Source organism: Cyprinodon tularosa, unplaced genomic scaffold (assembly GCF_016077235.1).
Source record: "Cyprinodon tularosa strain WSP-4 unplaced genomic scaffold, ASM1607723v1 ctg871, whole genome shotgun sequence".
Lineage (NCBI taxonomy): Eukaryota > Metazoa > Chordata > Actinopteri > Cyprinodontiformes > Cyprinodontidae > Cyprinodon > Cyprinodon tularosa.
In genome coordinates, this window is record NW_024039642.1 from 377450 (window position 1) to 401444 (window position 23995).

Below are 23995 nucleotides of genomic sequence, written 5' to 3' on the forward strand. Positions count from 1 at the left end.
TGGTAGTCAAAGTATGTATTGCTAAAGCTTCACAAATTAAAAAAGTGAATTTATTTAAAGGACAAACTGTAGAAGGGCATGAATTTTAGCGTTTAGCTGTCAGGGTTTTACTATATCTGTTTTTACCGAGCCTGCCCTGAACGCACCACCCGGACTCAGCTGTAGGTTCGTGCGCGCGCTGCGTCGTACTGCGCAGGCAGAAAGCAAAGATGGCCGCCTGTGCGCTACGAAGGGGCTTGCTGAGCGGTGTCAGCAGATACAGCAGAAAAGCCTCCCACAGAATACTGAGCGTCTCCGACATTAAAGGTGGCGCTGAGGCCAACAAGCCGTGGCTACAATGCCGAGCCTGCGGCCTGCTGGGCGGCGTCCAACAGAGCAGGTTAATGTCGTCACGGTAAGAGACACAGTCCTTCTAAGCTAGCACTCACGCGCGCACCAATGGCTTTAGCTTTAGCTAGGTGCGATGAGCTTTCTGTGGCACCAAGGAGGCTTTGGTTGTTATTGCAGAGCAGAGCGCTGGATCTGACCGTGTTGTTGTCTTGTTTTGTTTAAAACGTTTTAATTTGGCACCAGAAGAAGAAAGTTGTGCTAGTTAGCCAAGAAGGCAGCGCGTGTTGAGCAACATCTCCCTGATCTGCAGCCTCCGACCTGCTGAGTGGAAACGTTGGATAACATGAAGATCACACCCACCGCTTTATGAAACCAACCTGCTTCACTTTAACGTTTCTCCTCAATCAGGAAGTCATTCTAGGACACTGAGCTGCTACTTGGATCCTCTAAATACTTTAGAGACTTTTTAAAATGTTAAATGTTGGTCTGGATATCAGTTCTGCTGCTGTTTTTTTTTTTTTATTTCTCATAAATCATTTAGACTTTTTTAAGCTCATCATTCTCAAGTAAACCTTCAGATTATTCATCTCTGTTTATTTGGGAAACGCTGTTGAAACAATGCTGCTTTGTTAGTTATACATATGCATATATATATGTATGTGTGTGTATGTATTTATTAGGGCTGCAACTAACGATTATTTTAAAAATCGATGAATCGGCCGATAATTTTTTCGATTAATCGATGAATCGGACAAAAAATATTTTTTATATTAACCTCTTTATTCCAAAATAAACATTTTAGACAGAACAAACAAGCACACAAGTACAGGTTTCTCATTAACTGTACTGCTGCAATATGAAAAATAAATGTTTGTGTTAAAACTATGCAAACTTACATGAGAAATGTAGCTGTACATCCACAACATATAGGCTACTTTGTTGCATGTTACGACTTTTTTCGCTTTACAAAGCGCAGGCTGTCTGCGAATTAAGACACAGCTTGCGTTTGCGGTATCTGTCATTAGAACAGTTGACGTTTCTGCCTTTTGAAAACAGCCTTTGCTCGCCTGCGGCGCTGGCTCGCTCTGCCGTATTTTTTTTTCATCCCCCGTTTCAATCAAGTGGCAGTGATGACGACGGCGGTGGACGACGCATAAATCACGCAACACAACTAATCGATGATGAAATTCGTTGCCAACGCTTTTAAAAATCGATTTATCGATTTTATCGATTCATTGTTGCAGCCCTAATTTATATATATATAAATATGTTTGTATCTGGAGCATGTAACCAAATAAATTTCCCTCCGGGATTATTAAAGTATGTCTGATTCTGATAGCTTAGCTTATTAGCAAATTTAAAGGGGTGATAGAATGCAGAGTTTCCATGTTCATAGATGAATAACGATAGTTCAGTGGGTGAAATAGACGTACAGAGAAGTTCAAACTCCATCAACTCCTCCTTTCTCTGCAAATCTCACAATTCTAAACTTCCACCATAAAACAGTGAATCCAAACGAAGGAACGAGTTGATGTAAACTCTGGGATGTTGCCTTATTTGGTTCTGGCCTGGACTTTTATCATGCCCTGAAATGAACACCCAGACCAGCCCACTGGTTCACGGCCCAGGAACTTGAATAGAGGAAGATGGAAGATGGCAGTTTAGCCTACAGGTGGGTTTACTGCTACAAGAATTACATAGCAGGAAGTTTCTCTATAGAAAATGATCCAGAACCAGGGGACCGGAGGAAGGGGAACGTTTTCAGTCTTCCCAAGGATCCGACAGGCAGGGATTATTTTAGTCTATCAGAAGATCGCTGCAAAGTTTGATGCTCAGCTGTTCATTTGCTCGAAGCATTTTACTGAAGACAGCTTTCAAAATGTTGGACAGTTCAGGGGGGGCTGCTGGGCCGCTAACTGGACCGGACCTCAGCAGACAGCCATCAACCCCCCATCCTCAGGAGGCTGGAAGGCAGGCAGGGAGAAGCACGGGTCCGCCAGTTTCCAGGCTACCATCACCCGGTGGTGTTCGGTTGCTCCGTCCCCCGCTGGCTCCCTGTTAGCACTACGTCCTGGACTGTTGTCGGCCAAAATCCCGGATGATTTTGAATCACCAGGACCAGATACCCTATAGAATCATTCTATCACTGCTTTAAAAAGCCCGATGGTATCCTGAGGATTTTACTACCCATCACCTGATGTTAACAGGTGGAAAATTTTTTATTTTTTTATTTTTTTATTATTATTTTTTATTTATACTCTAATAATTCCAGAGGGAAATTAATTCTCTGCATTTAACCCCTCCCCTTGGGGAGCAGTGTGGGGTTAAGGGTCTTGCTCAGGGACCCAGAGTGGCAGTCTGTGGGAGTGGGAGATTGAACTCACAACCTCAGGATTCAAAGCCCTATGCCCTAACCACTAGGCCGTCACTTCACTTTTAGAAATGTCAAAGTCCTCTTTTGTTTTGATTATTTTTTATTTTTTAAGCAAATGTTAGAAGTTATTTGAAATAACTAGCAGGCTAGCAACTATATTTACTGCTGTGTTCGGATTAGCTTACATCTCTGTTCCCCTAATAATCACTCTGGTTCTATGTGCTGGTGAAGATCCTCAGTCATCCAGGTCAGAGTCATTCAAAAAAAATCAAAATCAATCCTCTGGACTTTGTTTCCAAGTTTAAAGACGTTTCTCTTCCATCCAGGAAGCTTTTTCAATCCAAATGTCAGAAATAGCGTTTAGTTCCAGGTTTTATCCAGCAGCCCAACAAAGCCTGGTTTTAGTTTAGAAAACATGCAGATAGAAACGGATGAACGGGTCCCCCCCTTTGGAATGGGGGTCGTTTGGCTTCTTGGTTAGCCTGCAATGCCCCATACCTGTCTATGTCTCTGAAAGGGGGGTCGTTAGGATCATCCAGGAAATCAACCCTAACCTTTCCTTTTTCTTTCCTCTCTCCTCATCAGGTCATGTGATCAAAGTTTAAACTTTGGGGCTATTGGTAGAAACAGTGTATTTGTTTTATAATCTGCTCTCTGTACAGAGAGTTTTGGCGTTTTCCAGGTCGAGTCTTTGTCTCTGCAGCGTGACGGAGAACAGCTGGATCATCACCAGAACATGAGGCTGCATTGAGCTCCCTCTGATTTAGCTGTGCTAGCATCAGTTCTGCTACTCTGTTCTGTAATGAGTGACGCTACCTTCTTCCAGATGTTCTTCCAGCTTTCAGGGTGCAGTTATGCCGTTGAGCCTCCATTGGCTGCATTCAGGGCGCTGACCTACAGCGAGCTGCGGCCATTTTTCACAATATTCCCAGTTCTCCAGAATAATGTGGAAAAGTCCAGAACATTTAGCATCATTTGCTGGGAAAACATACATTTAATTTATTCCTCAGTTGTAAAATAATGTAAAGTTGTTTTTATGTCAACAGGTTCACAGATTTCAGGCAAAATCTTCCTCCTTTATTTCCTATCAATGAAGAGCTTTTGGTATTTAGTATCGCATGTCACTGAAAGGTTTAACATTTGACCTTTAGCCCAGAACAGTGGTTAAAAATAGCAACACAGGAGGGAGACTAGATCCAGAAAACAAAACAGGACCTTTGGCAGCTGCCTTCACGTCGCTGCTGAGCCTTTCCTCCTCATAGAAACTGATCAGTCGCTTCGCACAACTATTCACACTTTTTGAGCTTTTTAGATGGGATCCCATTATAAACAAAAACTTTATTGAATCATGTAAAAATGTGATGTTAGGTCCCCGTCACACCTGGCTGATTTAGCCAGCGTATGCCCAACGTCCTAGAATCTCCTAAAACGCCGGCATACGCTGAAGTTTTTATGTTTTTTTTTTTCAATTTTGGGCATATAAATAGAGCAGGGGTAACCAATTAAAATCATCGGGGTCCGAATAAATAAAATCATCAACCAGTAAAGGTCCGGAGATATTTTTAATTATAATAAACAGAGTTTAACACTGAAATAAAACGCGGTGTTTGTGCTTCCATGTTATACATTGTTTTGTTTTTTTTAAAGAAAAAAATAAGAACAAATTAGCATTTTAAAATCTAAAGTGTTTTTTGAAGTAGAGAACAACAATCGTTCAGTTTGGTTTATAGATAATTTCCTGATTCCCATATTTTCTCAAACCCCTGAACTGATGGTTTGTTATTTTCTTTCTTTTTTCTGTCTTAATGTTGGCAGTGGGCTTTAGGCTGCCCTGCAAGGCTTTAAACCTGGGTTTAACCAGAGACTAAGCCATTCTCAAGCACATATCAAGTAGCTCATTTTGAGCCTGGATCCAGATTTATTGTTGATTCTGTTCATGGTGGAGAATCCTGCTTCACAGCAGCAGGTTGAGCCAAACATCCTCTAAATGTGCAGGGTCATCTTTGAGCACGCCATTTCACTTTTCTTTCACCAGTTCACCGCAGTTCTTCCAGCAGTCCACACTTTCTCTGCTCTCTTTTTCTCATGGTCTTCTCCTTCTTTCCCATCGCCCGGCTTGCCACAGGTTTGCCTGCTGGGTCTAAAAGTAGCAGCAGCAGCAACCCAGACTGACAGCTCATTGGCTCATTTGGATCACGTGCAGCCTGGAGCCGGACGCTCCCCAGGGCTTTACCGTATTAACAGGAGAAGCGGCACAAGTGAAATTAGACACTGCTGTTGGACAACATAAATGTTTTAAATCAGGTTGGGTCCAGATCTGGACCACAGTCCACTAATCAAAACTATGAATTAAAATGTAGAATTATGTATTTAACAAAAAAGTGTTAAACAACTGAAGATATGTCTTATATTCTAGGTTCTTCAAAGTAGCTCCTTTTGCTTTGATTGCCAAGAGCGTGCGAAGCAGTAATCCAAGCAAAAGGTGTTTCAGTGAGTTTCAGCTTGTTTCGGTGAGCATCGGCTTGTTTCGGTGAGCTTCGGCTTGTTTCTGCGAGCTTCGGCTTGTTTCTGCGAGCTTCGGTGTCCCGATAACTTTATCTAACGTATGCCAGCGTTTTAGCCAGATTTTCCGTACATCAGGCATATGCTGGTTTAAATCTTTAAGGTGAGAGAGGAGCTTTATTGACCCGTCCGGTGGTGAATTCTGATCAGAAAATGTTGAAATGTCCTTAAAAACGTGCAGCTGCAGGCCTCCAGAAATGAGCTCAGTAAATTCATTCCAGGCTTTAACTTTTATTCCACTGATAAAATTCATCTGAAACTGTCTTTGAATTCATTTTGAATCATTTTTAGGGGGAAAAGCAGTAGAACTCAGACTGTGGAGCTCATGATGATTAATCAGAGGAGCAGAAATCAAGAGGAAAAACCATAAGAATGGAAAAAAGGTTAATTCTGCAGAATAGAGGCAGTTTAAAAACAATTATTTTATGAAACTCTGTAAACAGATTGTTTCTCTGCTGCCCACTGAAAGGTTTTCTATCAGTTTGGATTTTGTTTATATCCGACATATTTAGAGACGACCTGTGGTTATCCTGTTAGCTCGACGCACGCTAACAGGAGAACATATAAAAGCTTCCCTTTAGGGAACAATGTGCTGCTTTTGTCCAACAGGAATAAATCGGACCTTTTCTTATGAAAGGATTTTTAACTCTGCTGCTGTTCCTGGATCAGCCGCTGATCTAAGCCTTTATTTTTCTGCTCCTCTGTATAAAATCCGTCCATCTTCTCTGTTTTGTTGCCATATTTCTCCCAGCTAACCCTCTGATGATTGTTTTGTGATATTAATAAAGGCTTGCTGTGATATTAAATCATCCCCTTTAATCCGCGCTGCGAAGATTAGCCGTTAAAGCAGACCCAGGCTGGGTTTCTGTAGGCGACCAGCTGCTGTCATGGAGTCTCTGACCCCCCGCAGGTTGTGATAAAGCATCGTTTTTTCCTGTGTTTTGGCAGAAACAGGCCTGAAGGGAAGATTCTGGAGCCTGTCGGTGTGTTTGAAGCAGTGAAGCAGCACGGCAAATATGAAACGGGACAGGTAAGAGGGCCCACACTGCTAAACGTTTACATCCACACAGGTCATTTTTTCTTTAAATAACTGCATTTTTTTCTAGAATTGAGGAGGAAAGTGAGACATTTTGCGAACGGAATGAGACAATTTATATGTAATATAAGTAAACAATTGCATTGTCTTATTTCAGGTGCATATTATCTAATTATCACGGACTAAAACTGGTAGTTGGTTCCACAGGAGAGGAGCCTGATATCTAAAAGATCTGCCTCCCATTCTACTTTTAGAATTTCTAGGAACCAAATAATCATCAACTAATTTAGTAATCGATAACTGGAGCGACTCACTTAGAGCAGGAATTATACCAAGATTGTAAAATAATAATAATTTTGCATTTAAATAAAAATATTTTAAATTTTTCAATCTGATCTATCCAGAACTCCTTAAGGGAAAATGTTTTATCAGGGCTCGATGTTAACCATCGCCCGGGGAAAGTCGTTTTTATTGTCGGGAGAGAACAAATTTCATTGCATTTGCCCGCCGAGAAAGTGCAATGATCGCAAAAAAAATTACTTATCACTCAAACTTATTTTAAAGTAGCCGACATTCGATGAAAACGACCCAGAAGTGTTGCCGGCACCATTTTTGTTGTTTTGTACAAATTCTTGCGTGATTTTCCGCCAGATGGCGTGATTTTTGTCCACCTAGCGGTAATTTTGATCTAGTTACCAAAACGACAAACGGCTGCATTTATTCTGTCAGGGAAAACTAATCCTGAGTAGGGATGGGGTTCGAAACCCGGTTCTATCAAGGACCCGGTTCCACTTTTTTCAAAACCTGAAAATCAATAACGTTTGGGCTTATCGATACCACTATCGAGTCTGGTCGTTTTTTTGTTTTTTTTTCTCCTGGAGGTCCTGTAACTCCCTCGACTCGCGTCACAGCATTTAAATCTAATCAATCCAATCACTGCAGCATGTCCACCAATGTTTTGGAATGAAATTGTAAGCAAACAGATATTAAAAGTAAAACAAGTGAAGTCTGGCACTTAACTTTGCTCGCGACTCGAGGATGGCTGAACGTACGAAAAGGTCTAAAGTTTGGTTTCATTTTACCGAGCTCAAAGATAAAGAAGAAGCGAAATGCAACTTATGTTGCAAAATCATCTCTTGTAAAGGGGGGAACACAACCTCAATGGCCAACCACATTAGTATTGTGCATCAAATAAAGGCCAAATTCAGTACCTTCGACTGTCTCCGGGTTGAAAAGACTCCTCCTCCTCCTGCCGCCGCAGTCGGCCCCTCTTAATCATCCACTCAGAGTACCACTGGTCAGCGCACACAGACTTTGTAGCTTGTCCGGTCAGTTAAAAATAGTAATTGTGAAATCCGTGTTGTAATCGGCAGCATACAAGCTAGTTAACTTGAAAAGTAAATAAAGTTTCAGACGTGCTGCGTGATGATGTGTTCAGATTGACTCAGTGAAACGACAATCATGATGCGTTCAAGTGTAACGTAAAGAAAAGGGAAATTGAGGTTTTGGCGAGAAACATGAGTAATACAGTTGTGTATTGCTCTAATTATTTTAGAATATATAATTAAACTACTGATGCCAACATTTATTAAAAATTACATTTAATTTAAAATACAATTATTTATTTGCTAAATATTTTCCTAATCACTAAAAACATGATGAAAAGTGACAGACATGTTAATTTCTCTGCAAAAAAATACCTGTTAATTTATGAGCTGATATTTTATTTCCTTTTTTGTGACACAGCATATTATTTATTTAATTTATATACATTATGACATTTTATTTTTCATTTGGTGCTGCTGATATATTCTAGTTAGTTTTATGTCATTTCGAAGTGGCCTATTACATTAGCCATGTTCATTGAAGGCTAGAAACGTTTTTGTTATGCTCACTTGTTAAGCAATAAAAGCAATACCAGTTCTGGTAAAAACATATTGTCGCATCCACCAAATAACAGAAAAGTATCGATAGTAGTATCGATAAAGACTTGGATCGATAAGGAGTATCGATAAAGGTATCGATATCAATAAATATTAACGATCCCCATCCCTAATCCTGAGTCAGTTAAAAGTCAGGGAATTCTCAAATGATGTCAGACTGTGGAAACCCTGAATAAAATAACTATGTAGAATGATTCTCTAGAAAAGTCTCATTATATTAATAGTATTATCTTCTATAAACATACCGTGACTCTAAAATAAAAGTTATTTATTAAAAGTTATACTTCTGTCTTGTGATTTATCTTAAGTTTTTAACCTGTCAAGTTTTTTTTAGATTTTTAACATTACATTTTATATTTTTCCAAGCACACAACAGTTTAAAGCAGATTTTAGTTTGAAAAGAATGTGCAGGAAGGATTGAAAAGCATGTTAACACGGTAATGTAGGCTTGAGTTCATTATCTGACGCATGCAGATACACACCAGGAACCTGGAAACTTAAAAAATACTGAATTACAAAAAAACATTTAAAAAACCAAACATGTTTCATTGATATATATATACAAAAATGAATATTAGGAACTATGTTTATCAAACATTATACTGGGCAAGTAAAAATTGTTTCTGGGCAAATGAAATGTGAAAGTCAGTAAAAATCCTTAACGTCAACCCCTGTTTAGATTCACCTGGTTTAATCTTTGAAAAGTTTTCTTTAAGCAACCTTTGGCTATCAGATTATTAAGCGATTAATCCAAAAAATAACTGGCAGATTATTGTTTAGCTGCAGCTCTACGTCCAGGATCGACCGATCACCGATCTTCCAGCATCAGCAGGTTGATCAACGCGCCCCATACTGAGGGAACGGATGTCACTGAGCTACGGAAGCCCAGGAGGCTCCATCAGGGGCAATAAAAAAACAAAACAAAAAAAAAACTAAATTTTGTGTGAGAAGATCTGTTCAACCAAAGGCTCAGATTAATTTAAACCAAAGTGTTTCTGTCAGGATTTTAGATTTATTCCTCTAACAGTTTTTAGTTGATATCTGATCAGAAGATTCTGGTTTTTAATCCCAGCATCGTCTATAGATTCAATTCAATTCAGTTTATTTATATAGCGCCAAATTCACAACACATGTCATCTCAAGGCACTTTACAGTTCAACCAGATCATACAGTCAAATTGATACAAAGTTTTCTATCTAAGGAAAACCAGTTGATTGCATTGACTCATTGACTCAAATACAATCCCCCACACTAAGCATGCTTGTAGCGACAGTGGAGAGGAAAAACTCCCTTTTAACAGGAAGAAACCTCCAGCAGAACCAGGCTCAGTGTGAGCGGCCATCTGCCGAGGCCGACTGGGGTTCAAGGAGACAGAAGCAGAGATACAAAAAGCTGTAAAAGGCGGCCCCGTCCAGGAAACACACAGCCAGGCAGACGAGCTCCAAGGCAGCTCCCATGCCAGAGGACGAAGAGAGCACATCCACTCAGTCACGGTCAGAGAAACAGGACCACACTGGAAAACAGGCCGATCTCCAACATCTATTAACAAGGGTGTTGATAGAAGCAGCACAGCTGATGTTTTTTTCCAGGATGACGTCACAGCCAAACAGGAACAGACGAGGCAAAGCTACTCTGAGGAAAAGCAGAGAGAGCAGAAGGTTAGAGATTGAACTAACAGATTCTGCAGAATAGGAGAACAGAGAGAGAATGAAGCAGAATGATGAAATGGGGGTCCCTATGTCCTCCAGCAGTCTAAGCCTATAGCAGCATAACTATAGAGATAGCTCAGGATAACCTGAGCCACCCTAACTATAAGCTTTATCAAAAAGGAAAGTTTTAAGCCTAGCCTTAAAAGTAGACAGGGTGTCTGCCTCACGGACTAAAACTGGTAGTTGGTTCCACAGGAGAGGAGCCTGATAACTAAAAGATCTGCCTCCCATTCTACTTTTAGAAATTCTAGGAACCACTAGTAAACCTGCAGATTGAGAGCGAAGTGCTCTGTTAGGAACATAAGGAACAATCAGATCTCTGATATAAGATGGAGCTTGGCCATTTAAGGCTTTATATGTGAGAAGGAGGATTTTAAATTCTATTCTTGATTTAACAGGAAGCCAATGAAGAGAAGCCAGGATAGGAGAGATATGATCTCTCTTTTTCATTTTCATTAGAACTCTGGCTGCAGCATTTTGGATCAGCTGAAGGCTTTTAACTACAGTTTGTGGACTTCCTGATAGTAAAGAATTACAATAGTCCAGCCTTGAAGTAACAAATGCATGGACTAGTTTCTCAGCATCACCCCTGGACAGGATATTTCAAATTTTTGCAATGTTCCTCAGATGAAAGAAGGAAATTCTAGAAACCTCTTTGATATGGGATTTAAATGACAGGTCCTGATCAAAAATAACACCAAGATTTTTTACTTTATTATCTGAAATCAGTTTAATCCCGTCCAAATGAAGTGACTGGCTAATCAGTTTCTTTTTCAGAGACTCTGGTCCAAAGACTATAACTTCTGTTTTGTCTGCATTCAGAAGCAGAAAGTTAAGAGTCATCCAGGTTTTTATGTCTTCAAGACATGCCTGTAATCTATGTAATGGGTTAGCTTCATCTGGATTTATAGACAGATATAGCTGGGTATCATCAGCATAACAGTGGAAATTAATCCCATGCTGTCTAATAATTCTACCAATTGGGAGCATGTATAAAGTAAAGAGAATTGGTCCTAGCACTGATCCCTGTGGTACTCCACAGGTAACCTTTGAGCGTGTTGAAGATCTATCATTAACATGAACAAACTGAATTCGATCAGATAGATAAGATTTAAACCAGTCTAGTGCTGTTCCTTTAATTCCAACAAAATATTCAAGTCTTTCTAAAAGAATATTATGGTCAACTGTATCAAATGCAGCACTAAGATCCAACAGGACGAGCACAGATACAAGTCCATTATCTGAGGCCATGAGAATATCATTAGTGACTTTCACCAGAGCTGTTTCAGTGCTATGATGAGCTCTAAAGCCAGACTGAAACTCTTCAAAAAGTTCATTATGGTGGAAGTGATCGCAAACTTGTTTGGCAACTACTTTCTCAAGAATTTTGGATAAGAAAGGAAGATTGGATATAGGTCTATAATTGACCAAGTCATCTGGGTCAAGAGACGGTTTCTTAAGCAGAGGTTTAATTACAGCAATCTTAAAAGCTTTAGGTACATATCCCTGTAACAGAGATAGATTAATCACATCTAAAATGGAGGAGGAGATCAAAGGGAATACCTCCTTAAAGGAATAGTACACCCAAAACATGATTAGCCTTCATTTTCTACTCACCTCCATGCTGAACAACACTCTGGAGTACTTTTTTGATATCTCAAATGCATCTGGAGATCTGGGAGGCTTCTTGCTGTCTGCTGACATTCAAATAATGGAGGTCCATGGCGCCCGAGACAGAAAGGTCCATAAAAGTCCACAAAAACGTGTCAATATTCCTCCATACTGCTCGTCCAATGTAATCCAAGTGTCCTGAGTGGGTAGCATCCAGAATTTACTCGAAACGAAGTCATTTAGAATGTTTTTAGAGCATAAACAGTAGTGTATAGGATTTCCTAATAGCGCCCCCATGCGCGCTCACGATTCTACGGAAGCCGGCAGACCAAACCGGAAGAAAGTGCGCATTCAGCGTCTGGTCTGCCGATAATGCAAGCGTAGAAGAAGAAATGTGCTGTTTACCTGTGCAAAGAAAGAAACAACGAAAGAAAAATGTCTGAGGACTTCAGTGTTGAGGAAGAGCATGAGTTCTTTGCCGAGCTGAATGCGCTGGTTTGGTCTGCCGGCTTCCGTAGAATCGTGAGCGCGCATGGGGGCGCTATTAGGAAATCCTATACACTACTGTTTATGCTCTAAAAACATTCTAAATGACTTCGTTTCGAGTAAATTCTGGATGCTACCCACTCAGGACACTTGGATTACATTGGACGAGCAGTATGGAGGAATATTGACACGTTTTTGTGGACTTTTATGGACCTTTCTGTCTCGGGCGCCATGGACCTCCATTATTTGAATGTCAGCAGACAGCAAGAAGCCTCCCAGATCTCCAGATGCATTTGAGATATCAAAAAAGTACTCCAGAGTGTTGTTCAGCATGGAGGTGAGTAGAAAATGAAGGCTAATCATGTTTTGGGTGTACTATTCCTTTAAATAACCTGGTTGGAACTGGATCTAACATACAAGTTGAAGGCTTAGATGAAGACAATAATTTTGCTAATTCAGAGAGTTCAACTGGATCAAAGCAGTCTAAACCCGGTTCAGATTCCATGACTACCTCAGGTACAATCGCGGATAGAGGAGTGCTTATGATCTTATTTTTAATAAGATCAATCTTATTTATAAAGAATCCCATAAAATCATTGCTGCTAAGAGCAGGTGGAATGGACGGTTCAACAGAGCTATGGCTCTGGGTGAGTTTGGCAACTGTATTAAAAAGAAATCTAGGATTATTCTTATTCTCCTCTATTAATGAGGAGAAGTATGCTGCTCTTGCTTTACAAAGGGTCCTCTTATACAGCAGTAAACCATTTTTCCAGACTAGGAAGGACTCTCGCAGGCCTGTGGAGCGATATTTTCTCTCCAGTTTCCTAGCATTTTGCTTCAAAGTACGCAGCTCTGCATTAAACCAAGGAGCAAGCTTTCTATTTTTAACGGTTTTCATTTTCAAAGGAGCTGCGTTGTCTAAGGCAATACGCAGAGAACTAGCAACCCCATCAACAAAATCATCAACCTGTGAAGGGGAATAAGCTAAGCTTTTGCACTCTGCAGCACTGCTCACTGACACAGAGCAGAGAGAAAGTGAAGCAGATTCTTTAAAATTTATAACTGCACTATCTGATAAAGATCTACTAAAATTGAACCTTCTTTTGGGGGAGGAGAACTCTGTTAAAGTAATCCTGAAGGTTATTAGAAAGTGGTCAGAGAGGACAGGGTTGTGAGGAAATACTGTTATTTCTTCACATTCTATGCCGTATGTCAGCACAAGATCCAAAGTATGAAGATGAGAATGCGTGGGACTATTCACATTTTGAACAAAGCCAATAGTGTCTAAGATAGCATTAAAGGCTGCTCTTAAGCTATCGCCTTCAATGTCAGCATGGATGTTAAAATCTCCCACTATGATGACCCTGTCAGTATTTAATACCAAATCAGAAAGGAACTCTGAAAACTCATCTAAAAATTCAGAGTAAGGATCATCGATCTGTTTCTTCGCGCTGTAGCCTGATCCCATTCCGTCTGTAATCCCATCTAAACCGCCGGTCCTAATCTGTGGGATTGATCTGTTTTCTCTCCTTTCTGTTCTCAGCTGTTTCTCCACAGTGTGTTTGGCTACAGAGGTATCGTTCTGTTTCCGTGGCACGCCCGCCTCTATGACCGAGACATCACCCCTCCAGTGTCTGACAGGTAACCTCCCCCCTCCCCACATTGTTTCTGCCTCCAGTTCTGTGGCGTTGAGACGATGTTGAAGCTCTGATGTTTCCTCTCTAAGCCAACCGGAGCCGCCGCCCGGAGCCCACGGCTCCAAGGAGGTGAAGGGGAAGACTCACACCTACTACCAGGTCCTGATCGACACCAGGGACTGTCCTCACATCGTAAGTCTGTTTGACCTTCAGAGAAACGCTTTAATCCAAACCTGCGTTCACGGAGGAGCGTTCAGCTCAGCAGCGAATCCGTTCGGGTGAAGACGCCACCCATCCATCCTGATCTAAGATTTTCATCCGGTCTGTTTGGATCGCTGTTCCCAGAATTGTTTTTAGTTGTTACCTGAGTCACATGGCAACATTTCATGCTAGTATTAAAGGAAAAGTTCGGTCAGCAGGAATAATCAATGGATCATTATTTATACCTAAGGCTAATACATTCGCAGTGATTAAAATAAAATAAGAATTTTCTTGGCGTTCATTGAGTCTGGGAGCGGCCATTTTTGTCCAAATATAGTAGCCCCTCCCTCCTGCCATCTTCCAGCAGTGACGTCACGGTGCGGTAAGCCTAGCGCCATTCTCCCCGCTTTCCAAGCTAAATCAATGGGAACTACTAGACACATCTGCAATCAACAACAATTATTGAAGATTTCCAGAGGACTTCACCATTGAAATTCACCAGAGCTATAGTGAAACTGACAATGCCCACGTGCATGGCAGCTGGATGCTGGAATACATCGGGTAAAAGTGGAAAAAAGAGTTATTCCACCTTTCTGATTCCTGATCCTCCACGGACGGGTTGGTCGTTGGATCGCCAACTTGAAGAGGGAGGATTTGCCATCGAACTTCTGGCCAGAGAAAAAACCCGTAATATGTAGCCAACATTTGGAAGAAGAATGTTTTCAAGATGACTTGGATAATAGCGCGTTGTGACAAACACCAGATACAGCACTGGGACTTGATCAACAGCCGATACCGCACCGTGACAATGTCACTAACCAGTAGGTGGCAGTAGTGTTCTTTGACAAACATGGATGCCTCCAGTAAAGCACATTCACATGAAAATTACTCTGAATTAACAACACTGATCATTTATTGAACAGGATGGAATCATTTCAGATCTAAAGAACTTTCAGGAGTTTGAATTCTGAATATGAGCGACTTTTCCTTTAACACTTTTAGTCTCATTAGCAGTTAGCATTCTAGCTCGACTTTCTTAAAGTCTAAGATTTGGAAAATGTTGGCAGGAAATCCAGGGTGTTTTAGAACCGATGTTCAAAGTTTAGAGAAAATTCTGCATTTATGTCTCTTTTTCCACCCAGCAGAGTCTCATTTGCTTCCTAACTTCCTCACCATCTGTTATTTCCTTCTGGAATCTGGATTATTTTACTTTTTAACTCCTAATTTGCTAATCAAGCTGAAATCCTGACCAACTCTGGTTCATTTCTAAAGAAATCTCCTGGAAACATGAATCAAAGACCATAAAATGTTTTTACTTCCACTTCTTTCCAACTCTCAACTTCTTTGATTCTAGTTCTGTCAGTTTTTCTCTCGATGCTACAAACATTTTACCAAAGACTGGTAATGATTTTACAGCAGAGGAAATATTAACCTATTTATTCTTCTCTATAGAATATCTGAACTTTCTGCTCCTTTCCTCTAGTTTTTAACCCTAATTCCTTTTAGTCTAATTTAATAAAAATAAACCCAGATCTTGTGGTTCAGAGGAAAAACATCTCATCAGTGGAAAAACTGTGCTGCCATCTAGTGGTTGAAAATATTCAAGGTCCAGGCTGCTGAAATAAACAGTTAATTACTGATTTTTGCCACTGAAAAAAAAGAAGTTAAGTGATTTTTAAATATTTCAGTTTAATATTGGAAAAAGGAATTCAGACTTTTTTCCACAGAGTTCTGGCAGCTAACAAACATGTTAGCATCCAGCCGTAGCCATGTCTGCTTTAGAGACGCTCTCTTGTTTTAATCACCTTCTGCTCTTCCATTAATCTGATAGCATCAGCAGGGAGGTCTATGTTAGCTAAGCTTCATGTGTGACGGTTTGTTCTGTCCGACAGTCCCAGAGGTCTCAGACTGAAGCCGTGACGTTTCTGGCCAACCATGATGACAGCAGAGCGCTGTACGCCATCCCAGGTATGAAACGATCCGATCAGCAGCTTCAGCCTGAACACCTTTGGGAGAGTAAAACGTTTATCATGTTTAATTTACATAAATCTGGAAAAAAAAGGAAAAACTGTTTGATTTTTGATGTTTTTTCCTCAAGTCAGGTCAACATTTAATTAAGAAAAATGTATAATAATTCTTTTGCAATGTCAGCTTTGCTGCTGGGTCTCAGTCATCAGATAAACTTTATATTGAAATTCATGAACTGTTGGTAAGAACATCCAGGCCAGAATGTAGCAGCGGACATGACTGCAGAAGAAGACGAGCTACCTGATCGTCCCGGAAGCTCATTGGCTCATATTCATCCAAGTCACCATAAATAATATAATTATATACTAAAAGTACTTTATATCTATCCTTAACTCACAAAATTAATGCTAATACACAAATTTTAAAAATTATTTTGATGCTTTTTATGTTTTCTTCATTGAACTGCTTCTCTGACGTCATCATGGGAAATGCTCAGAGCAGTAAATCCGATTAAACCATCTTTATCTGCATTTTAGTATTTTCTCTCTTTAGATTAGACACTATATACCGTAATGTTAACACGAAAGGAAAACATAAAACTCAGAAAGACTAGATTGATGTTTAAATCCAAAGCTGAAACGGTTATCTCCTGGTAGTAGCGTAGCATCCCATTTCCTGTGCAGATCAGACAGACGACTGATAAAATAGGATTTAAATGCATTTATTTTCTCAGGAAATGTATTATTAACCTTTAACACGTTATAGTTTAGTAGGTAGGAAGGGAAAAAACTTAATTTAGATCTTAAAGTGGAGGGCACTGAAGAAGAAAAGATGGAGACAATCAGAAAATAAAAGCGGCTAATAGACGATCGGTGTGATTAGCTGATGCCTGGAGTGTCTGAGCGGAGCTGGACAGACAGACAGACAGATGAAGGTGTCCCTGTCCCCCCCACCAGGTCTGGATTATGTGAGCCATGAGGACATCCTGCCGTATAACTCAGCAGAGCAGGTCCCCATCCAGCACGAGCTGTTTGAGCGCTTCCTCATGTACAACCCTACCAAAGGTAAACGCTCTTCCTCACTCTTTGCTCGTCTTCGCTCTGATGCTGGAGCTCTCTGAGGGAACCTCGTTTTCTTCTTCTTCTTCTCTGCACATCCCAGCTCCTCCGTTTACGGCCAGAGACACCCTGAAGGCCTGGCAGGAGAAGAACCACCCCTGGCTGGAGCTGTCAGATGTCCACAGGGAGACGACGGAGAACATCCGGGTCACCGTCATCCCCTTCTACATGGGATTGAGGGTGGGTGCTTCAGCAGCACGCTGCTCTGCCTTCTGCTCAGCTTTATTCCTTCTCTTCTAATGCGTTTGTTTTTATTCTGCTTCTCAGGAAGCACAGAACTCCCACGTTTACTGGGTGAGTAACAGGAAGCCGCCGTTTGGTCCAAGCTTCATGCAGACCAACTGAAAATGTGTGGTTGTCCTGCAGTGGCGCTACTGCATCCGTCTGGAGAACCTGGGCAGCGAGGTGGTGCAGCTGAGAGAGAGACACTGGAGGATCTTCAGCCTGTCGGGAACCTTGGAGACGGTCCGGGGCCGAGGCGTCGTAGGAAGGGTCAGTACGCTTCTGTTACGCCGTAGCTACCACATCTGCTCAGGGCCCGCCACTTCTTATGACATCATCATACGGCAACTCCACTCAGACAAACTTTTTTATGGATCAAATCTCTTCCGGAGTCTAAACTTATTATTCCCTATATTTGCTATTATTTTGCATTTCATTGATGATCTAAAGCAGCTGAAAGTAGAAAACAATCATCGTCAGTCTGGAGGGAAAGTTCTGCTTCTAAGGCTGAGCTCTGCTGCTTAACAAGGAGACAAAAACAGTCTGTTTATTTTTATTCTTTTTATGAAGATCTGAGGTCAGAGGAGGACGGATGGAACATCCTAAAAATGACTTTCATAGAGATTTTAGACGAAGAAAACAAGTTATTCTTCTTGTAGAAAACAAACGGTTGTTTTTGACACAAATTTATAAATATTGTAGCTCAATATGGCAAAGAAGCTAACCTGTTAGCTACAGCTAGCCACAGCGCTACCCAGCTCTTTATTTCACAGTCTAACGGTGACTTTGTTCACCAGAAACAGATTTATTTCAGTTTTGTTATCGATCAGGTGAAACTTCATCGGTCATTAGACGCGCTAACGCTACATCATGTGGAAACGTTCAGCCAGTCATGTAGCGTCGCTGGCAGGAAGCAGGACCCGAGCAGATCTGGTTCCCTCTGCGGCGCCACTGATCATCAGAAAACAAAAGCTCTGATGCTGCGTTCAGAGCCAAGCGCCAAAAACGCTGAAATCTGGACTCTGGATCAAACTGTGGTCGGTTCCTTCGACGCTTTGGTTCATCTGCTCTGATCTGCAGCTTCAAGCTAGAGAGAAGCCTGGCGTTAAATCTTTGTCGTTTATGAAATAATGTTTTTAATTTTTATCCATTACCTGAATTGACTGCATGAAGTTTAGCGTTGATTAATCAGAAGCTTTGGGAGGAGAATCTGATCGTAGCTGTTTGGTAATTAGTTTATTATTTTAAAGCAGTTTCAGAAAAGAATAAAGACTGGATTTATCAGAACGGTCCCTTTGAGGTGGATATCGGTCTCTATTAATGACATTAGACGACCTTTAGTGACTAATAAAGGTTAAATGAAAGTACTTATAAACAATGATCTGAAGTTTCTGAACTAAATATATAAAAGGCGTCTCTCCTCTGACTTTTGTTCTAGTTTTTAATATCTAACAGGATCAGACTAAACATTTTGATGCTGACTGATTTATTATTAAACAGTTTTATTATTTGCTGTTGACTCTACAGCGCCTCCTGTTGACTGGCTGTTTTCTGTGCTTCCAGGAACCCGTGTTATCTAAAGAACAGCCAGCCTTCCAGTACAGCAGCCATGTCTCTCTACAAGCTCCAAGCGGCCACATGTGGTGAGGAAGCCGTCCTCCGTCCTGCTAACCGTTAATAGTTTACAGACAGAGTCCTGCTACAGCAGCCATCACACCTGAGCCGCTGCCCGTCCAGGTTAAACACAAACCTTCCAGTTTCTGATCCTTTGGATCCTTCTTGGTTTCATGCTTCTTCTGGATTCTTCTGTAATATTCTGGGTCACTGAGTTCAAAAATGATTCCTGACCCAGAAGCCTCACCTCCAACCAACTGGATGGAAAACTCTGCTGTTTAGATGATCCCTGATTGGATGATTGATCATATATGTTATTAATATACAGTACAGACCAAATATCTGGACACACCTTCTCATTCAAAGAGTTTGCTTTATTTTCATGACTGTGAAAATTGTTGATTCACACTGAAGGCATCAAAACTATGAATGAACACGTGGAATTATATACTAAACAAAAAAAGTGTGAAACAACTGAAACCATGTCTTATATTCTAGGTTCTTCAAAGTAGCCTCCTTTAGCTTCGCTCACTCTTGGCGTTCTGTTGATGAGCTTCCAGAGGCCGTCCCTGAAATGGTTTCCATCAGTCCTGAAGGAGTTCCCAGAGAAGCTGATCACCTGTTGGCCCTTTAGCCTTCACTCTGTGGTCCAGCTGACTCCAAACCATCTGGACTGGGTTCAGGTCCAGTGATGGTGGAGGCCAGGTCATCTGGAGCAGCAGCCTATCACTCTCCTTCTTGGTCATATAGGCCTTCCACAGCCTGGAGGTGTGTTTGGGTAACCTGACTCCCCCCGAGATTTGCTCCACATATCCATCTGGAAACCTTCCGTTGAAGTAATTTTGGGAAGGGGCGAAAATACTGGTTAGCTGATTGGCCTATGTTGGTGATAGACGGGCCAAATAAACCAATCAGATCAATGAAGCATATGACGTACTAACAGAGCGACGACGAAGAGGAGCCAATTGATAGATCAAACTCTTGCCGAAACCAGTCGGGAGAAGAGCAAAAACATCTTTTCCTCTGAGAAAAGCCTCCAGAGCAGTGTTTTGCTCTTCTTTCAGTGAAGAAATACTCTGTAATTCCGATAAAACTTGCTCGATAGCCACGCTAACGCTAGTTTCATCGGCTGAAGCCGCCATGTTCTTTAGACTGAACTGTCGCGCTTCTCGTTGCGTCACACCTCAACCCGCCTCAAAGCCAACGCTGATTGGACGTTCGTTTGGTGAACGGCTCCAAATTTTCTTCAACGGAGAGTCTCCAGACTGATCTGCGAGTGAAACCTTGAAAGCTCGCGAGATCAGGATGGTCTCACCAGGCTAGTGTTTGGGGTCATTGTTGAAAAATAAATGATGCTCCAACTAAATGCAAACCGGATGGAATAGCATGACGCTGCAGGATGCTGTGGCAGCCATGCTGGTTCAGGATGCCTTTGATTCTCAATAAATCCCCAACAGTGTGACCAGCAAAGCTTCCCCACACCATCACACCTCCTCCTCCATGCTTCATGTGGGAACCAGGCATGTAGAGTCCATCCGTTCACCATTTCTGCGTCACACAGACACAATGGTGACACACTCTGGTCTAATGTCCATTCCTGGTCTTCTTTAAAGCTAGTCTCTCTGCTTGTTGCCTTAGCAGCGGTTTCCTAGCAGCTGTTCGACCATGAAGGCCTGATTCACACAGTCTCCTATTAGCAGATGTTCTACAGATGTTTCTGCTGCTAGAACTCTGTGTTTCATTGACCTGCTCTCTACTCGGAGCTGCTGTTAACCTCAGATTTCTGAGGCTGGTGACTCGGATAAACTTCTCCTCCGCAGCAGAGGCGACTCCTGCTCTTCCTTTCCTGGGGCGGTCCTCATGTCAGCCAGTTTCTTCGTAGCGTTTGATGGTTTTTGCGACTGCACTTGGAGACACTTTCAAAGTTTTACCAATTTTTCAGACTGACTGACCTTCATTTCTTAAAGTAATGATGGTCGCTCGTTTTTCTTTACTTAGCTGCTTTTTTCTTGCCATAATCTAGATTCTAACAGTCTATTCAGTTGGACTATCAGCTGTGGATCCACATGACTTCCGCTCAAAACAACCTCATTTATAAGCTAAGAAATCCCACTTATTAAACCTGACAGGGACACCTGTGAAGTGAAACCATTTCAGGCAACGGCCTCTGGAAGCTCATTAAGAGAACGCCAGGTGTGTGCGAAGCAGTGATCAAAGCTAAAGGAGGCGACTTTAAAGAACCTGGAATATCAGATAGATTTTCAGTTGTTTCACACTTTTTTGTTACGTATATAATTCTTCATGTGTTCATTCATAGTTTTGATGCCTTTAGTGTCAATCTACAATTTTTATAGTCATGAAAATAAAGAAAACTCTTTGAATGAGAAGGTCTTTTGGTCTTCTGATGCGCATCAACATTGACTTTGCATGGAAACCAGCTGCAGCTAGCGATCTGAACGTAGCTTTATTCTGTTGATTTAAGTTTTCTTTAATTTGTGATATTAAGATTTCAAATTCATAATGACGTCACATTAGACTGACGTTCTTATGTGACGTTACATAAAACCTGGTAGATTTAATGTTACGTCTTTATTTGGGTAATAAAAACAACACTTTCCCTTAGAATGTCCCTAATCCTTTACCATAGGGTGGAAACTTTAACATGTTTACTGATTTAAGGAAGGTTGAGTTTGGTTGAACCAAACCAGGGTTTAAAAAGTCATTAAAAATCATTAAAAGTCATTAAATAATTGTTTTAATTAAGGCCTTAATTGGCATTAAAATTCATTAAATGTGATTATTGTGGCATTTATAATACTTAATTTAAAATAAAAAAAAGTATAAAAACAATTTGGTCCGATATATCAGATATAACTGGTTCTTCAGGTTGATCGTAAAGCTGTATGTTTGGAAAAGAAGCTTCAGGCAGATTTTATCTATAGATATAAAGAAGCTTTTTGATGCCATTAAAATAATTTCTAAAACCGTTAAGTATTAAAAAGTGTTAGAGTCGGCTGTGGTTTGGCGGCACAGTGGTTAGCGCACACGGCTCATGTACGGAGGCCTTGGTCCTCGGGTTTGAATCCTGCCTGTGGTCCCGTCTCTCCCTCTCTCTCGTACAGTCGGTCTGTTCATAAAACAAACGAGCCACTAGTGCTGTAAAAAAATAAATAAAAACTGTAAAAATTAGAGATGCACGATATTGGGATTTTGGCCGATATCCGATATTTTAAAACTCATGTAGCCGATAACCGATATCGATACCGATGTTAAAGCTGGACAAAAATAAGTAGTCATTGAAAATAGCAGTTTTGTTATCCATTTCTGACACTTTGAAAAATAATATACTCAAATATATTTTCATATGCTGATATCAAATAGATTTTTAAAAACGCGGTATCGATCTATTTTACTTTCAAAATCTGGTGAAATTTCATCGTTCTGTTACAAACTCTCGTGATATTTTGCAAATTCTTGTGAGATTTTGTTAGTAAAATAGATCGATACCGCGTCAATATATCAACATATAAAAATATGGCAACATTTGGTGAATTTTCGGGGGATTTCGTAGCATAACGATGACATATAGCAATATTAGTAAAAGAGATTGATATGGTGTTTTTAAATGGCAATATATCAGCATATGAAGATATTGGGATATTTTAATGTATCAATATTTTTTCCCTCGTCTTTAGAAGTTTTTAAGTCTGTAAAAAAGAAGTTTTTGAGGAAGAAGAAGAAGTAGTATTTTATTTTTTTTTTAGACTTTAGAAACTCAGAAGCTGATCAAATATCGGGTTAAATATCGGTGGGGTGGCCGATGTCCGATATTAATTTTTAAGGCCGATACCGATAGGGAGCCGATTATATCGTGAATCCCTAATAAAAACTAATTGAGAAAGCATTAAGTTAGAGTTAGCCATTCCTGTATAAACCTGCTAACTTCTCTGAGTAAAATCCAAACCAGCTGTTTGAACATGTCTGAAGTTTATCGTATCTTAACACAAAACAGGAAAAGTTTCCGATGCCGATAATAAAAGCATCTGGTCTCTATATGGATCCTTTTGATGTCCTGCTGATGTTCTCCAGATGTTGTGAATCAGATCTCCTCAGGCAGCCATCTTCTCCTGGCTCCGCCTGCATCCAGATGTTCTCCACCACTCTAACCTGTTCTTCTTTAGGGGGACGTTTCGCATCGAGAGAACCGACGGCTCCCACTTCGATGTCCGGATTCCTCCGTTCTCCCTGGAGAGCAACAAAGACGACAAGGCGCCCCCTGCTGGCTACACGTTCTGAGTCCTGCCTGGTTCTCCCTGTGACGCTCGGCGGCGGCGGTAGACGATCCAACCTCTGGTCCATTTAGCTTCTGTTCTGTTCACCGTTTCATGGATTAAACCATAGAGTAGAAATCTGCTCTGCCGATCTCTGCGTTCTTCAGCCATGTTGTTTAGACGCCCTGGGTCAAAGGTCAAATGACTTTACAGATGCGTTTACTGAAATATTCAGCTGCTGAGCTCCAGACATAAACCAGTATATATCTACCAGTACAGACTGGTTCTCTGTATGGCCCTGTTTGGGTTTATACCGTTTGTTTTACTTCATAAGCATCAGCCCCCCCCCCTCCGGTTAGAGCGGACTGACTGTAGGACACGCCCTGCAGACGGATTCATTCTGTTTCTTCCTTCAAAAACAGGAAAGTTAATTTTAATGATCTGGTTTTCAAATTAAAAATATAAATGAATAGGTATTTTTAAAACCTAAAAGCAGCAGAAATAATTAGCTACATGTTTTAATCGGACGGCCCCCCCCGATGTGGAGAAGTGGTTGGATGGACATGAAGATGGCGGCTGCTGCAGTCGGCCCGTCCTCTGCGCCGCACTGAGCCTCCTGCTGAACGCCCAAAGGAGGCTAAAAGAGGGCGGAGCCAAACTTTCCCCTAAACACAGGAGCTGAACCTGTTGCTTTAGTGATTTGAAGCGATGGATGTTTGAAATACTGTAAATAGAGATGTAATTAAAAGCAAACGAAATAAACCTTTTCAAAAATGTCTGGACTGGTTTGTATTTTTCATACTTTTTCTCCTGCAGATGAAAGAATCAGAGAAAGGAGGTTTTCCTCTGAGGATGAGAACGGAGCATTGAGCTCTACTCCCACAGACTGACACTCTGGGCCCCTGAGCAAGAC

The 23995-nt window shown here is 41.0% G+C and overlaps 1 protein-coding gene across 2 annotated transcripts; it reads left to right on the forward strand.

The window, feature by feature from the left end:
* The first annotated feature begins 166 nt into the window (after positions 1 to 166).
* poldip2 (polymerase (DNA-directed), delta interacting protein 2) lies at positions 167 to 23224 on the forward strand. Of its 2 annotated transcripts, none has more exons than XM_038273446.1 (11): positions 167 to 394; positions 6221 to 6296; positions 13595 to 13692; positions 13778 to 13880; positions 15782 to 15857; positions 16814 to 16921; positions 17019 to 17155; positions 17243 to 17269; positions 17342 to 17467; positions 18761 to 18840; positions 22993 to 23224. In XM_038273446.1, exons 1-11 carry the CDS (start codon positions 210 to 212, stop codon positions 23105 to 23107), a joined length of 1131 nt encoding a protein of 376 aa, XP_038129374.1. In that variant the 5' UTR covers positions 167 to 209; the 3' UTR covers positions 23108 to 23224. The 2 variants fall into 2 exon arrangements, with proteins under 2 accessions (XP_038129374.1, XP_038129373.1); XM_038273445.1 differs by having other exon boundaries at positions 169 to 394; positions 6215 to 6296.
* Positions 23225 to 23995: the final 771 nt, after the last annotated feature.

What these genes read in the sequence shown, in the direction of transcription:
- poldip2 (XM_038273445.1), top strand. Translation starts at nt 210, where the DNA reads ATGGCCGCCTGTGCGCTACGAAGGGGCTTGCTGAGCGGTGTCAGCAGA. An exon ending in AGCGCTGTACGCCATCCCAG is followed by an intron (nt 15,858 to 16,813) that starts GTATGAAACGAT and finishes CCCCCCCACCAG; the next exon opens with GTCTGGATTATGTGAGCCAT. An exon ending in GCTCCAAGCGGCCACATGTG is followed by an intron (nt 18,841 to 22,992) that starts GTGAGGAAGCCG and finishes GTTCTTCTTTAG; the next exon opens with GGGGACGTTTCGCATCGAGA.